Source organism: Daucus carota, chromosome 3 (assembly GCF_001625215.2).
Source record: "Daucus carota subsp. sativus chromosome 3, DH1 v3.0, whole genome shotgun sequence".
In the NCBI taxonomy this organism is placed as follows: domain Eukaryota; kingdom Viridiplantae; phylum Streptophyta; class Magnoliopsida; order Apiales; family Apiaceae; genus Daucus; species Daucus carota.
Window position 1 is genome coordinate 5,675,804 of NC_030383.2, and position 14,870 is coordinate 5,690,673.

Here is a 14,870-nt window from a genome sequence, read left to right on the forward strand (position 1 = left end):
TACCTCAAGATTTTAATGGATTTCAAACAATCCCAATCGAATACCCTCGGATTTCATGAATGCAAAAAAATGCTTTAAAATCCCAATCCAATACACCCCTCTGAATCTCAATTGCACAGCCTCTGCTTTTTTTTTTCTTACATTGCGGGAAACTGACATTTAACGGAAGTAAAAATAAGGTTGTCAGCAGCTCAGATCGAGTATGTATCATCTGTTTGCAGGGAGTTGGTACTTTTTGATCATTTTGACTTGAAAATGCAACTTTTTTATTCGATCAAAATTAATTTATAATAAAATCACATGAATCGTGGATTGTATTTAAATCTTGATGTTGAAATCCGAACAAATTTTGTAGATTATCGATGTTAGACTTAGTTTTAATTTTGTATTATGGATTTTATAAATATACAGAGAATCATTTCAAAAGATCGTTTATTTTATCGTATTGACATATTAATAATTTTATACTTAAATTATAAATATTTGAAAAATTATATAAACACATATGACATAAAAATAACTTATCACTTATAAGTAATAAATATATTAAGTGGGTGTTTGGGAGTGGGACTTCTGAGCTTAAAAGCTCAGAAGCCCACTTCCTCTAATTTGAAGACCGTTTGGCAAAAAAATCTGAGGGGCTTAATTATAGGAAAAAAAACTCAGAAAATAAGCTACGATATGTAGCTTTTTTTTTTGACTCAGCTTCTTTAATCAGCTTCTCTCTAACAGAAAATCATATATTCCTTCTGTCCCATCAGGTTCTTTATGTTACATTTTAGAAAATATTTTAAGGTTCAAATTTAGATTATTCATGTACAAATGAATTATTTATAAATTAATTTAAAATAATAATTTTCAGACTAACTTATAAGTTAAGTTATCCAAACACTTAAAAAATTATAAGTCACGGTATCCAAACACTTGTAATAGCTTAAAAGTCCAGATCAACTTCTCATTTTTAATCAACTTTTTTACTTTAAGCAATAAGTCACTTCTTTTAAACTCAGCCAAACGGCCCTTAAATTGAACCAAACAAGTTTTGAACGAGAAATAGACAATTCCCATCCCGCTCAATTCTGATCCCAACCCCGGCGGCTCACTCGTATGAAGAATTCCTTCTTCAGAGACTAAAGGCAAACATAAAACAAATTTATAAAAAAAATGAAAATCCCATCCTATCTTGAAATCTAAGAAAAACAAGACCAGCCGAGTTAGTTAATTTTATAGGGGCATGTGCTTGGTCAAAATAAGGCCCCATGTTTCACAAATACACAGATATTTGTTCAAAATAATATAATTGGAAAAAATGATCTCGTTAGTAATACTGAATAATCTAGCATTTTTAATTTTAGTGGAAAACGTTATATCGTGTAAACGTTTTGTTCTTTTAACCCCTAACAAAACGCTACACGAAGTAGCGTTCTGTTCTTAACTCTAACAGAGCGTCACGCTACATGAAGTAGCGTATAAATATACAAAACGCTGCACAGCAATAATAAATGATATTTGGTCTTTTTTCGGATTGTGATATTCTGGACATTATTGATGATATTGGATAATAGGGGCCAACATCCATGTTTCGTCTTTATTCATTTTCTTCTTGCTAATTTTTTTTAATCCTTTTTCAGGTTTTCCGACTAAAAGAAACCGATGATACAAAAATATACATAAGCAGGACTGTTTTGTCTCAGTTATTGGAGGGATTCTTTGTCCTTCACAAATCACACTACATCGGTAACAATCAATTCCTATCCAATACGAGGACGGCTCTGAAAACTAATATACATTTATATATTTCAGCAGAATATGTTTGTTCTCTTGTACAGGCCAGCCAGTGCACACAACAAATATAGCAGTTTACATTGTATCCAACTGCTAAAGGGCCTTCACCAAACCAACAACAAGAGACAAAATTTCGCAAATTAAACACACCACCACAAATATATTAAGGGTAATAGTTAGATACTTTGACAGAGATACAGCAATTAACAGCCATGACTGCACAAAGCTTCGACCAAGGCATGACTTTTCTGGTATGCGTGGTAATTTTGAGGGAATACCCAGTTATGCATAAGCTACTGTTCGAGCTTGAGCTGATCACCTCCCCTTTTCCGCCAAACACATTTATCAGTCTTTTAACGAAAGATCGTAATGTTACTGTACCAATACCATTATAACAAAAGAGAAACAAGGGAGAGCGAGGTCTGTCTCGGATCAGAGAGCAGTAATGCCTACAAGGACAAACACTTGGCAGAATAGTTTAATACACCCCCAATAAAAGGTCAAAAAATGCTAGCCTTTTTGTTAACCAATAGACTATACTTTGAAATGGAAAAGGTGCTCTATCAGTCTATCACAAGATACACAGGAATTTGAAGCATTGATATATAAACTTTTCCAAGCACCTACAAAAATCATGGCATCAAAAGATGTATAAATGAGAAAGTAAGCAGAAAGTAATAATGAGAAAGAAATTAATCTGATAGGCCAGATAATCAAATCATACAAAACATATATTCATTACCCCCACTGTCCCAGAGCATTATTAAAATTAGCATCAAGTCACTAAAATGCTGTGTGCGGATGGAGAAGTAGATCCCTAACTACAACAAATTTGTAATCCATTCAGACAGTCTATGCTTCGTGTCTCCAATCTCCATACAGGAGTTCAAAATCAGAGGTGGTCAACAGCTTTCACGCATTAGTCCAGACACGTCCAGCACGCGACAGTTTTTCCTTTGCATAATTGCCATAGCCTTTTTTAGGCTTTCGACTGTTGAGGACACCTTCGAGGGTGAGCAATGCATCTTGAAACTTACGGATTTTGAGGAAACCCATAATCATAGTTGCCTCATTTCCGGAGACTTTTGCCGTCTTCATGACCCTGTCGACAAGCTTAACTAGAGTGTCTTCCATTGATAAAGCACAAAGTCCTTCTGCCAACATGAAGAATGAAGAGAACTCTGGGATATGACCTTTATCAGTCATCTCAATCACAAAATCAACAGCCTCTGCTACAGGTCCTCCACCAGAACACAGCCCTCTAAAGACAATTACATAAGAACCTGAATCAGGTGGATCACCTTTCTTCTCCATTTCTCTAAAAAGTCTCATGGCTTCATCAGTTCTTTTACGATCAAAGAGTGCTCGAAGAATAGGATTATAAGATGGCGGAGCCATGACCATGCCATTCATCTCGATGCTTCTTAAGAGCTTAGCTGCGACCTCAATTCTCCCAGCTCTGCACATGCCATTAATAAGGGTTCCGTAGGTGATAACATCTGCTTCACAACCATTTGAAGTCATAGTCTGGACTATATCTGCTGCCTTTTTTACATCACCCTCTCTGCAGTAGTGATTGAGAAGGGAATTGTAGGTGTATCTATCAGGCTTGAATCCTTCCATAATCATCTGGTCCATAAGATGAGAAACCGCCTGCATTCTCTTTCTCTTAGAAAGGCCATTGATAAGGGTGTTGTAGGTTCTTACATTTCTTGAAACACCATGGAGTTCCATCTGATCAAAGATTTCCTCTGCTTCTTCAATTTTGTCATTCTTGCAGAACCCATCAATAAGGGTATTATATGTTATTACACTACGCGCACATCCACTTGATTCCATTTGTTTCAGAAGGCTCAGAGCTTCATCTAGTCGCCCTCTAGAACAAAGACAGTCAATGAGCATATTGTAGGTAAATTCATCAGGTTGGCATCCTTGGTTATGCATATCTCTAAACAAATCCATGGCAATTTCGTAGTTGCTGCTCAAGCAGAGACCCTGGATCAGAGAATTAAATGTACAGACATCAGGGAAGACACCCTTGCTTGCGAGAACACGAGCAAGCTCTGTAGCTTCTTCAACTTGGTTCTCCTTGCACATGGTGCTAATTATGGTGTTATATGTGACTGTGTTTGGGGAGCAATTCTTGGAAAGCATCAAGTTAAGAACTTCCATTGCCTCGTCAATTTTGCTTGATTTACACAATCCAGAAATCAGAGTGTTGTATGAATATATATCTGGATCAAACCCCTCCTGAAGCATTATATCCAGGATTTCCATAGCATGATTAAGATATCCCGCTTTGCACAACCCGTTGATCAAAGTATTATACGTGAACTGGTCAGGAGGAAATCCTTTAGTAGTCATCTCTTCCACAAAGTTCAAAGCTTCTGCAATTTTACCCTCTTTACAATAACCATTAATCAGAACATTTATTGTTATATTGCTCGAGGGGCATTGAGCTGCAATCATTTGGTCTCTCATTCTCAAAGCACCTTTAAAATTTCCCTCCTCGATATACCCCTGCATTATTGTCGTATAAGTCTTCTCATCTGGCACCAAACCATAAGTACTCATCTCTTCCATCATCAAAATTGCAGGTCTAACTTGATGAGCTTTACACAATGCCTTGATCAATATATTGAAGGTAGAAACATCTGGTTTCACTCCTTTATTCGTCATCAAAGAATGAACCGTTTCAACCAATCTCAACTTGTTTCCATCAACAAGAACATTCAACAAGAAGTTATACGTGAACGTGTGTGGTTCCAATGCAAATTCTTGCTCCATAATATCAAGAACACCAATAGCTTCATCATACAAACCAAACTTAGCATAACTTTCAATCAAAATAAAGAAAGTACCTTCAACAACCTCACAACGAGAACGCTTCATATCATCTAAAACACTCCTGATCGAATCAAACTTCCCAACATTCCCAAGCTTCCGCAGAATTTCCTCATATATCGATAACGTGGGCTTAAAATTAGACTGTTCCAAAGCCCAATTAAACAGCTGGAGAGCTGAAGTTTGATCCTTTTCACGACGAAGGGTACTAAGCAGTTCCGCCGGAGTGAAGTCTCCGGACAGTTTTCGGGCTGAAGCCGGAGGAGTGGTGGATACTGATGATGAACTAGACGATGAAACAGAGGTGAATTGTTGCGGTGAATATGCAAAAGAAACGGTACTCGGAGATTTAAGACGAAAAGAAAAGGGAACTGGGTGTCCAAAATCATGAGGAAGGCTCCAAGGGTGGAGCTTTAGACAAGAACAAAAAGCCATTGAAGCAATTCAACAAACACTTAACATACAACCTTATGAAGCTCAGTTTTAACAAGTAAAAAAGAAATAACAAGAGATTAAAGTGTTCAGAGTGTGTAGATACTGTACTAGATAGATAAAAGCGATAAGTTGCACAACAATTGAAAATGATACAGAGATTTTACCATTTCTGTGTCTGAAACAGCGAGAATTGTGAAAGTTCCATTGGATAAGTCTGTCATAAGCATACTGACTTCGCCGGTGCAAACTTGTACTAGCATCATAAAAAGATTTTTTATTTTCTGCTTTTGTAAAAGGAATAATAAAAAGACATTTTATTAAATTGGTAATCTTCTCTAAAACAAATTAAAATTAAGTGGTCTAATTATTTTGAGGCCCCAGCAAGTAGCATACTGGTAATAAATTTACTCGATTTCAAGGGTTTTTTTTTTTCAGAAATCAATTTCAAAATTTTATCTTCATAGATTTTATTATATTCACGTCCATTTAATACGAGATATTTATAAAATAGATATATATTTGAATACATCAGAATTTTATGGTCTCTTTTTTTTTTAAAAGATGATCATAGAAGAATTACGATCTTATGTATCTATAAATAATATGTCGTGATTTAAAATTGAAAAAATAAATATTATAATTGTCAATTAATAGGGTGAAATCCTTAAATATCTCTTCCTTATCAAACATTGCCCGGAATGACAATGGCCGGTAAAAATGTCCAAAATGACCACTTGATCACGCATGTGAGGAATACGAGTACTCTATATGCATGTTCAGAATGCGAGTACTTAATTCATGTATATATTCGGTGTCTGAAAAGTTTTGTATGCGCATTACACAACTGCGTATGTTATGTGTCTGGAATCTGGATGTCTACGCATCTCTTTGATGCGAGTGCGGGGTTACATTTTCAATCTTCTAAAATTGTTATGATGTGATCAAACTAAACACACGCAGTAGACAATCGTACGTCGTCGATCTATTTGACATCGACGTCAACATCCTTACACCAATTTATCATCAATTATAGGCCCAGAAATATAATACGAAGTCCTGCGTCTTGATTTTAAATCTTTAGTTTAATGTTGAAGATGTTGAATGAAAGATTGTGTTATATACAGGTTGCAAAGTGCTTATAAATAGACAATAATGAAGAGGATGCAGTGATGTTATGATCGAAAAGAGATACAGTGAATTGTCTTGGTTTAATATACTAAACCAACCAACGCATTCCTTGAATGCATACACCAGTACGTAAATAAGACACAAAACACGATATGAGTTATTTTAGGCACGTAATGTTAGAATATTAGTCATTTAAGGCATTTTCTCCAATTGATGTGATTATTATTTATGATAACAATTGTATTTGTTAACTCCATTTTATGGGACAACTTCATTCCTTTTGTTTATTGAAAAAAATATATATTTAATATTTAAGATATAAGTTTTAACGTTACACGTCACGATAAGTATATTTATTCTGATTATTATATTAAAATGATTATTCATCTACAGACATTTTGATTATCAATTTCAGATTTTTTAAATATATTTTTTTCGAAATTTTTAATACTAGTTTAATTTATAAAATTATTGAAATTATAGCAGAGCAGCACCTACCTAATATATTAATTCTAATAAAAAGAGGAGTAATTTGACTATGCTTACCACACCAAATATTTAATTATTTCTCTCAACAAACAACTCCATAACTTCTTAAAATCCCATAATAAATAGAATTGCCCAATCTTGACTCTTGAGCCCCACACTTCGAGGAACCTTATATATACCCACAACTCTCGCTTGTCCAGAAGTCCAGAACCTATATAAACACAATTCATCCCAGCTTCAAAGCCTTTGCGCCGCACTCACACAAAACTCATCTTCAACACTTCAACTTCAAGAGTACTTAGCACACAATTAATGGATCATCACTCAGGACTCGTGCCCACAATTCAGAACATAGTCTCGACGGTGAACCTGGATTGTCGCTTGGACTTGAAACGCATTGCGTTATCCGCAAGAAACGCTGAGTACAACCCTAAGAGATTCGCCGCTGTGATCATGCGGATAAAAGAGCCCAAAACAACTGCCTTGATATTCTCTTCGGGGAAGCTTGTGATCACTGGAGCCAAAAGCGAAGACAAGGCCAGACTGGCTGCGCGAAAGTTCGCCAGAGTGGTGGAGAAGATTGGGTACCCTGTGAGGTTCAGAGAGTTCAAGATTCAGAACATGGTTGGGTCTTGTGACTTGGGGTTTCCTATTAGGCTCGAGGGGATCTCGATTCATCATGCTGCGTTTTCGAGTTACGAGCCTGAGTTGTTTCCGGGGTTGGTTTATAGGATGAAGGATCCCAAGATTGTGCTTCTTGTGTTTGTTTCTGGGAAGATTGTGATCACGGGAGGGAAGAGGAAGGAGGAGATTTATAAAGCCTTTGCGAATATCTATCCTGTTCTTACTGAGTTTCGGAAGATTGTTACGTAATTTGAACCTGATTGTGGCAATACTTGCCACTAAGGGAGGAAAAGGAGTGCAGAATTGGATATATTGCGGCTAAGTTTGGAACAGTACAATGACTCGAAGGATTTTCCTACATATTGTAATTTTTCCTCTGCCTCATTTGACTCTGTTTATGTAAATTAAACTTAAATCTTGATGGTCTTGTTGAATGATAATATACCATGCAGAAAATTTTATGGTCAGTAAAGGAAATCTTTAGTAAATACTCATGTATCATCGCCTGCACCAGGGCATGATTTACATATCAGGCATCTTCCTGACTTGTGCCTTCACATAGAGTTAGAGATCTTTTGGCTCAATAGTATGCATATGTACTGTATGATCCAGTTTACAAATTAAGGGCCCCCTCCTCTAAATTTTTAGGATTATTGCTGACTTTCCTAATGAAATAGGGACTTTAATTGATATTCGTGTTGGATATCAGATCTTTAGAAGATAGAATAGAAGCTTGCTGACTTCTTTTATGGTTATGGGTTGGCTATATCTTTGTGAGGTATAGTACAGAGCTGATGCTGAGAGTCACCCTGTCTAGTTAATGTGAGGAGTTTGGAGATGAAATCTACAATTTCTCCATCTAATGAATCATGAGAGAAGAAACACACATAATTATACCTGACTAGCCGCTGATAGTATATATATGAGTGAGACACATCCGAGGAGGAGGAGGACTAGGGTGCGATTTGGAGTTATCAACCAGATGTTTGGGAGGGCAGGGGAGTCACGGGGGACACGTGCCCCCCTTTAAAAAATTGACATTTTTTCACAATTCTAAATTTTACAAATTATAGAATTGCCTCCTAGATATTTGAAAATTTATAAATGTTTTCCGAAAATTTGTTTGGTGTCCTTGAGAAAATTCCTCCTAAATCCGTTCCCGGAGGATTTTGGTATGGGTGATCAACCCATGGCATTCAATAGGCCCAAGAGGTTCTAGAAAAACCTTATACATTTGAATCCGCTTCTAATCCAAGTTGTCACATCTTGTCAGTGTTCTTCATTCACCTTCTCTTTAGCTTCCATGTAGTCCATATTGCAGAGGATGTCACAACGTAAGATGGAGACCGATTCCCAGGCCTATGCAGGCATTAAACTAGATTCAATTTCTCTGCCTCCAAGCTTTAACTGTTTTCCTGTCTTTCTTAAAATTCCTTGCCCTGCAATTGCCCCAGAAAATGTACACTACACGAATGGACTCTTGCCAGAGTTGATAACTTAACAATTGATATAGCCACGACTTAATTTGATATTGGTGAATCATCCTTAAAATTATAATTTGTAAACACCAGAGTATGTTTCTTCTTCATCGACGATATTTTGTATTGTTGTTTTTGCAATCTGAGCATGGGCCAGAGTTTGTTATCAAACAAGCACAAGACACTCAGCAGGGCGCAGCAACATGGTGCATTGATGGGTAATAATATGCTCTGCTCGAACAGCAGGTTGGTTTTTCAACTGCCTGCTTGGCTGCTTTAGATTCACTCATTACACCAGTACATTATGTCGATCTGTTACCAGTAGTTCTTTTTACCCATTAAAAAAAATAATAAAATTATCGCTTAGTCTTTAAATATAATACTCTTGCCGTTCAATTCATTTATATATAGCTTTTTTATAACTTGACATGTATTTTGAAATATATATAATGTATAGTGTTATAATTTATTTAATATAATTTATAAAATTATATTTTATTAGAATATTAAAATATATTAGTGTGGGTTTTTTTTATGTATTGAAGAGTTTCAACATAATTATTCGATTATTTTATCAGTTGACTGGATATGGATCAAATGTATTTTAATAACGTGGAGCGTTACTTATTTAACTTCTGAAAATAATAAAAAAATTGTCAGTTAAATTTATGTACCTGGTCTGTATCTCGTGAGAATACTTATTTTAACGGAATCCTAGTTAAATTAGGGGTGTATTCGACTGGGAAGTTAAAAGATTTTTATTTTTTTATGAAACTTGACGGGTATTCAATTGTGATTGTTTAAAATTCATTAAAATTTTGGAATATTCTATTGAGATTTTAAATTATATTACAAAACCTAATGATATTCAATCAGGATTTTAAATTATGCTTAAAAATCTAATGGTATTCGATTATTGTTTAAAATCCATTAAATTCGGTTGGTATTCAAATTCTGATTATTTTTTGAGATTTTATAAAATAATGAATTTTGGGAGATTTCACAATGTATTTTAAGTTTTTTGCAAAATCTTTGAAATTCTGAAGTATAATGGTTAAAATACTAAAAGATCGAGGATCTATATCAAGACTTATCGAGAATCCGCGTAAAATCAAAATCACATACAATATATTAAAATTCATAACAAAAAGAATCTATTAAAATCTTAATTGAATATTGGTTAATTGAATACACTCCTGTGATCAATCCAGTTGATTTTCGAATTTGGACACTCGATACAGACTTCAGGAACAAAAACACAACGTCTAGTTAGTTGCAATCTAGATAAACGTTCAAACTTCAGTCCAGATAGACAGAGTCACCGAAATAGAGATACAAATAGATTTTAGCTTGATTTTGAGATTAAATAAAGACATAATGTTCTAAAAATTATAGATTAATTTTTTAAAAAATTCAATAATATATCAATTATATTGTAATTTAAATTAAAATTTTTGATTTATTCAAAACAGTTTTGATAAATCCTCTTAAAATTTTCAATTAACATATAATTGATTAATTTCGATTTCTAATTCTTACTTAGTCGTCATAAAAATAGCACGGCGAGTCTGTGAGATACATTAAAAAGATATAAAAATGCATGCATCAGGAGAAACTTGATTCTGATTTATAACTTATTGGTTCCATTAGTAAAATATCAAGACACAAGCATAAGCAGGAACACAGACACTGTCACACTTCACAGTACATCTAAAACAAATCAACTCTCTTTAGATCCCTCATCAGACACGCTCTTGCACTTGAGATCCTTGGACATTTCCTCCGCCGACTTCACCGCTGGCGCCTGTGGGGGAGCAGCGCCACCGTGTCGAGGCAGCGGCGGCGCTTGGTTTGGCGGCGGAACGACAATGTTTCCGCCGCTGTTTTCGGCAGGAGGAGGGGCGGAGAGATCATCAGGGAGCATGAAAATGCCTTGGGAGGGCCTCCTGCGGTGGCGAGAAGGAGCAGCTTTTTCAGACATGTTTGAGAGTGGGGTTGTTGTGTGAGGTGAGGGGAGGGGGTTTATATTTTTGAGGTACAGTGAATGCGGGGAACTCAAGGAAATGGATGGTGTTATAATGTGTTGACTCTGATTTTGCATTTACTGCATCTGGATTCCTTTGCAGATAAAAAAGTAGCGTGCGTATTTATTGGTACATCCAATGTACCTAACTACCATCTTCATCTCTACTTAAATTTGGCAAAAGTCCATTTAATAGAGTATTTCGGTGATTATTACCTCTTTTAGTCCTCAATTTTGATTTATTAGAGATGAGTACTCGTATTTTGAAATGTGATAGTTAACACTTCAAAGTTCATGATGTGTTACATTATAAATCTTCTTTCAAAAATTTCTGTTAACGTTAAAATATGAGTTGTTTGTCCATGACATTTTCGTACTTGTATAATATAATTTTTGATTTTTACGAAAAACACATATATACTAATTCGATTTTAGATTTTAAAAAATTTAATTCTTTTGTAATAGAATCAGTTAAATAAAGTATGATTTAATTGTATTTTTTTAAAATCATATTATGCGAACGAAATATGAGATTGTTTTTTTTACAAGTTAAGAAATTGTTTTTCGAGAAAAAAATATTTTAGGTCATTTTAATAAGATCAAAATTCTTAGTAATGATAATTGGGAGTATTAGTAATGAAGTAAAAAAAATATGCAATAAAATCAAATCATTAGATGATTTTTTTGATAAAAAAAAAACAAAATTAAATTATGCAAGTACGAAAATGTCTCTGAATTAACACCTCGTATTTAACTTTAACGGAATTTTTTAACAGAATGGTTACAAACTGCAACACATTATGAATTTTGGAGTGTCAACTATCACGTTTTAAAGTACAGATACTCATCTGCCAATAAGTCAGAGTTAAGTGTTACAAATTGCAATAATCTCCTCTCTTTAATAATATTAACCCATTTGCCCCGATTAGCAATTAATTGTTATCTGGCAATAAATTAAATTAATTGTTTTGAATATATCAATAGATTAATCTTTTTAACTAGCTGGATTGTTTAAAATTAAATTGCTCAATAATTAAATGATACATTAATTTCTAGTGTTCATTTTGACAATGGATGCTTATATGCCTTACAAATTAGTGTCTATTCTAATACTATTCGGATGAGACAGAGTCGAACCCGGGTCTCCGGGGACAACAGAGGATAAACCCACCATTTGGACAGTGTTTTAAAAAGATACGAGACTAAAAATATCTTATCAAACTGTCTAATACAATACACACGATCTTATAAATTTCACATACTAGGATCTCATACCAGATATCTCACAATAATTTTTTATTTGAAAAGAGTAGTCGATATATGTTAGAGGTTTTCATAACATGGTCGTCAAATTGACAAAAACGACACATCATTGTCTCCTCTTTTGACCAACTTAACTTGCTAATAGTTAAAATTGAATTTTAATTGTGTTAAAAAAAAAATTCAAACTCAATTTAATTGGGTTGAGTTAGGGTTTTATTTATTTCAGCCAACCCAACCAGACATGATATTATGAGCATGTGCTATTGTTCACGTTTTTTTTAATTACTGAATTGAAACGGTATTGTAAATGAGCAATGTTAAGAATATCAAAATACAGATAACATGTTTTAATTAGTAAAATGATGTGGATAGTTAGAGGAGGACCATGACATTTGTAAGAGATTAGTCAATGATAACTTGACATGTCATATTTTGAGATATTTTTCTGGAAAATATAACATTTCTTTATAAATTTCATTAGTGGTTAATCTTTTACTTACTACAGATTCCACACCTATGCACACTTTATATACGGTACACTCTAAAAACTCTGAAAAGCACGAGAGTAGACAAACAACGTATATTTAGGGTCTGTTTGGGAGTGCTGTTAAAAATTGCTGTGCTGTCAGAAAAAGTGCTGGTAAAATAAGTGCTGTTGTAGAAATCAGATAACTGTTTGGTAATTTTTTGATATTTACTTATTTTGAGTTATAATATAAAAAAAATAATGTTTTTGGTGAGATTTTATAATGAAATTTATAACAGCATTCTGCAAAAGCTGAAAAGCAGCTTTTTCCAAAAGCATGAGAGGACCTGCTTTTTCTAACAGCAGCTTTTCAGCTAAAAGCTGCTGTTCGGAAAAGCTGCTTTTAAATTTACCAAACAGTTTTTCACCTGTTTTTCAGCAAAAAGCTGCTGTTGCTGTCTGCAACAGCAACCCCAAACAGTGTCTTAGTGACTAGATTGTATCGCACCAGTGTTTTAAAATATTCAAAACATAAACTATGTTAAGTGTTTATCTTTTTATTTTGTATCGACATGAATAATTTGATCTTACTAGCTCTGACCCAAAGTAAAAAATAAAGGCCGAGTTAGAATAAATTTTTATGATGGTTTAATATATCATAAACCCAAATTAAATGGGTTGATTTAGTTAATTATTTGTAAACCAACCAACCCGACTGACGAACATTTTGTATTACATGCTTTACACCAATTTTAATCCGTGATTAAAATTGACCAAATGAGTTTTATCGGCATTTTTTTTGTATATATATAATTATGTTATAAACTTAAATTACTAGATTGGTTCATATAATAGTATTAATATTTTTTATTTGAAAAAATAGTTGAAATGCTCGTATACTATTACTTTAGTATTTTAAAACATGTAAGTGCGATCATTATAAATTTGCAATACTTACTTCCCAACACAAACTCGTTCTACCAACTTCAAACCAACTACTCACCACCAAACCACTTACAACCGTTATAATATTCAAACTCGTTATAAACTTACACGAACAACCTTCACGTCCCGCCACGTACTCGCACCTTAATTTTATTTTTTTTACCAATTACTAACGACCGTTATAAACTTGCTTGCACATACCTTATTCTATAGACTCGTATCATGGATTTCACGCCTATAATAATATTGTTATTTTGATTTTTACATGTTTTCATACACACACACACACACTTACATATATACATATAAAGAAATTTGATACTTAATTACAAATTCATTTGGACCAATCCCGATTATTAGCTCTCTTCATTTTTCATTTTTCTCTGGTATCCGATAGCTAAATCATATAGTACCTGAATCATATAATACGTACATATGTGATGAAGCGAATGTATTGTATATATAAGATTTCGTATATTAATCATTATTTTTACAAAAAAGAAATATAATAATATTCTGTACACATATGTTTGTGAACTAAACTATTGGGAGATCAAATCGAGATTTTAAAAATTTTCTTTTATTTATGAAATTCAAAGGTATTCAACTAAGATCTTATAAAATGTAACAGAATTTTAAGATATTTAATTGAGATTTGGAATTATGCTTCATAATCTGGTGGTATTCAATCATGATTTTAAATTATATCTTAAAAATCGATGATATTCAATTGAGATCATTTAAAATCTATTAAAATCTGAGGGCATCTAAAGATTGATGGATTTCTTCGAAATTTATAAGATTATGAATTTTGTGACATTGTTCAATGTATTTTAAGATTTCGAAATCCCACCAAAATTCATGAGATTTTAAAACATTATGTTTAAATTTTATAAAATATGTATCACCTCTTTTACAATTTTATCAAACATCCACACAAAATCAAAATATGAAACAATCCATTAAAATGTATAAACCAAAAACAATCCATCAAAAAATCCTAGTTGAATACACCCTCTTATATTTCATATTCAATTTATTTCGATTTGAATTTTGTTCATAATAGATTAAAATCAACTTAAAACTTTATATTGTTAAACTTGAAAATGAGACATGCCTTTAAATAAAGTCAATAACAAAATTAAACCAAAATTTGTAATATTAGATGTAAGATATATTATATTATAATTTGAAATTCCATCATTTTATATATTTGTTAAACTGAATAGAGCATTGTATGAAAGTTATATCTTGTCATAAATTTTTGCCATTTTTGGTTCATTTAAAATTCATCCCAATTCCCAGGTTGGAGGTAAAAAGAGCTCCGCTTAAACGTGGCAGATTTCAATAAGTCACCAACACGTGACCCCACCAACACACATGAAGTTGG

The 14,870-nt window shown here is 33.5% G+C and overlaps 2 protein-coding genes and 1 long non-coding RNA gene across 3 annotated transcripts; 1 reads left to right on the forward strand and 2 right to left on the reverse strand.

Annotated features, from left to right (window-relative positions):
* Positions 1–1,773: 1,773 nt before the first annotated feature.
* On the reverse strand, positions 1,774–5,430 carry LOC108214854 (uncharacterized). The gene is made up of 2 exons (XR_001805812.2): positions 5,229–5,430; positions 1,774–2,234 (listed from the first exon to the last, which is right to left on the reverse strand). It is a non-coding gene; the product is annotated as an uncharacterized LOC108214854 (long non-coding RNA).
* LOC108214853 (pentatricopeptide repeat-containing protein At3g53700, chloroplastic) lies at positions 2,365–5,233 on the reverse strand. Its single transcript, XM_017387072.2, has one exon. It carries the CDS (start codon positions 5,062–5,064, stop codon positions 2,698–2,700), a length of 2,367 nt encoding a protein of 788 aa, XP_017242561.1. The 5' UTR covers positions 5,065–5,233; the 3' UTR covers positions 2,365–2,697.
* Positions 5,431–6,917: 1,487 nt separating the features above from the next.
* On the forward strand, positions 6,918–7,629 carry LOC108212122 (TATA-box-binding protein 1). The gene has a single exon (XM_017383853.2). The coding sequence runs from the start codon at positions 6,994–6,996 to the stop codon at positions 7,552–7,554; it is 561 nt and encodes a 186-aa protein (XP_017239342.1). The 5' UTR covers positions 6,918–6,993; the 3' UTR covers positions 7,555–7,629.
* The last annotated feature ends 7,241 nt before the right edge of the window (positions 7,630–14,870 follow it).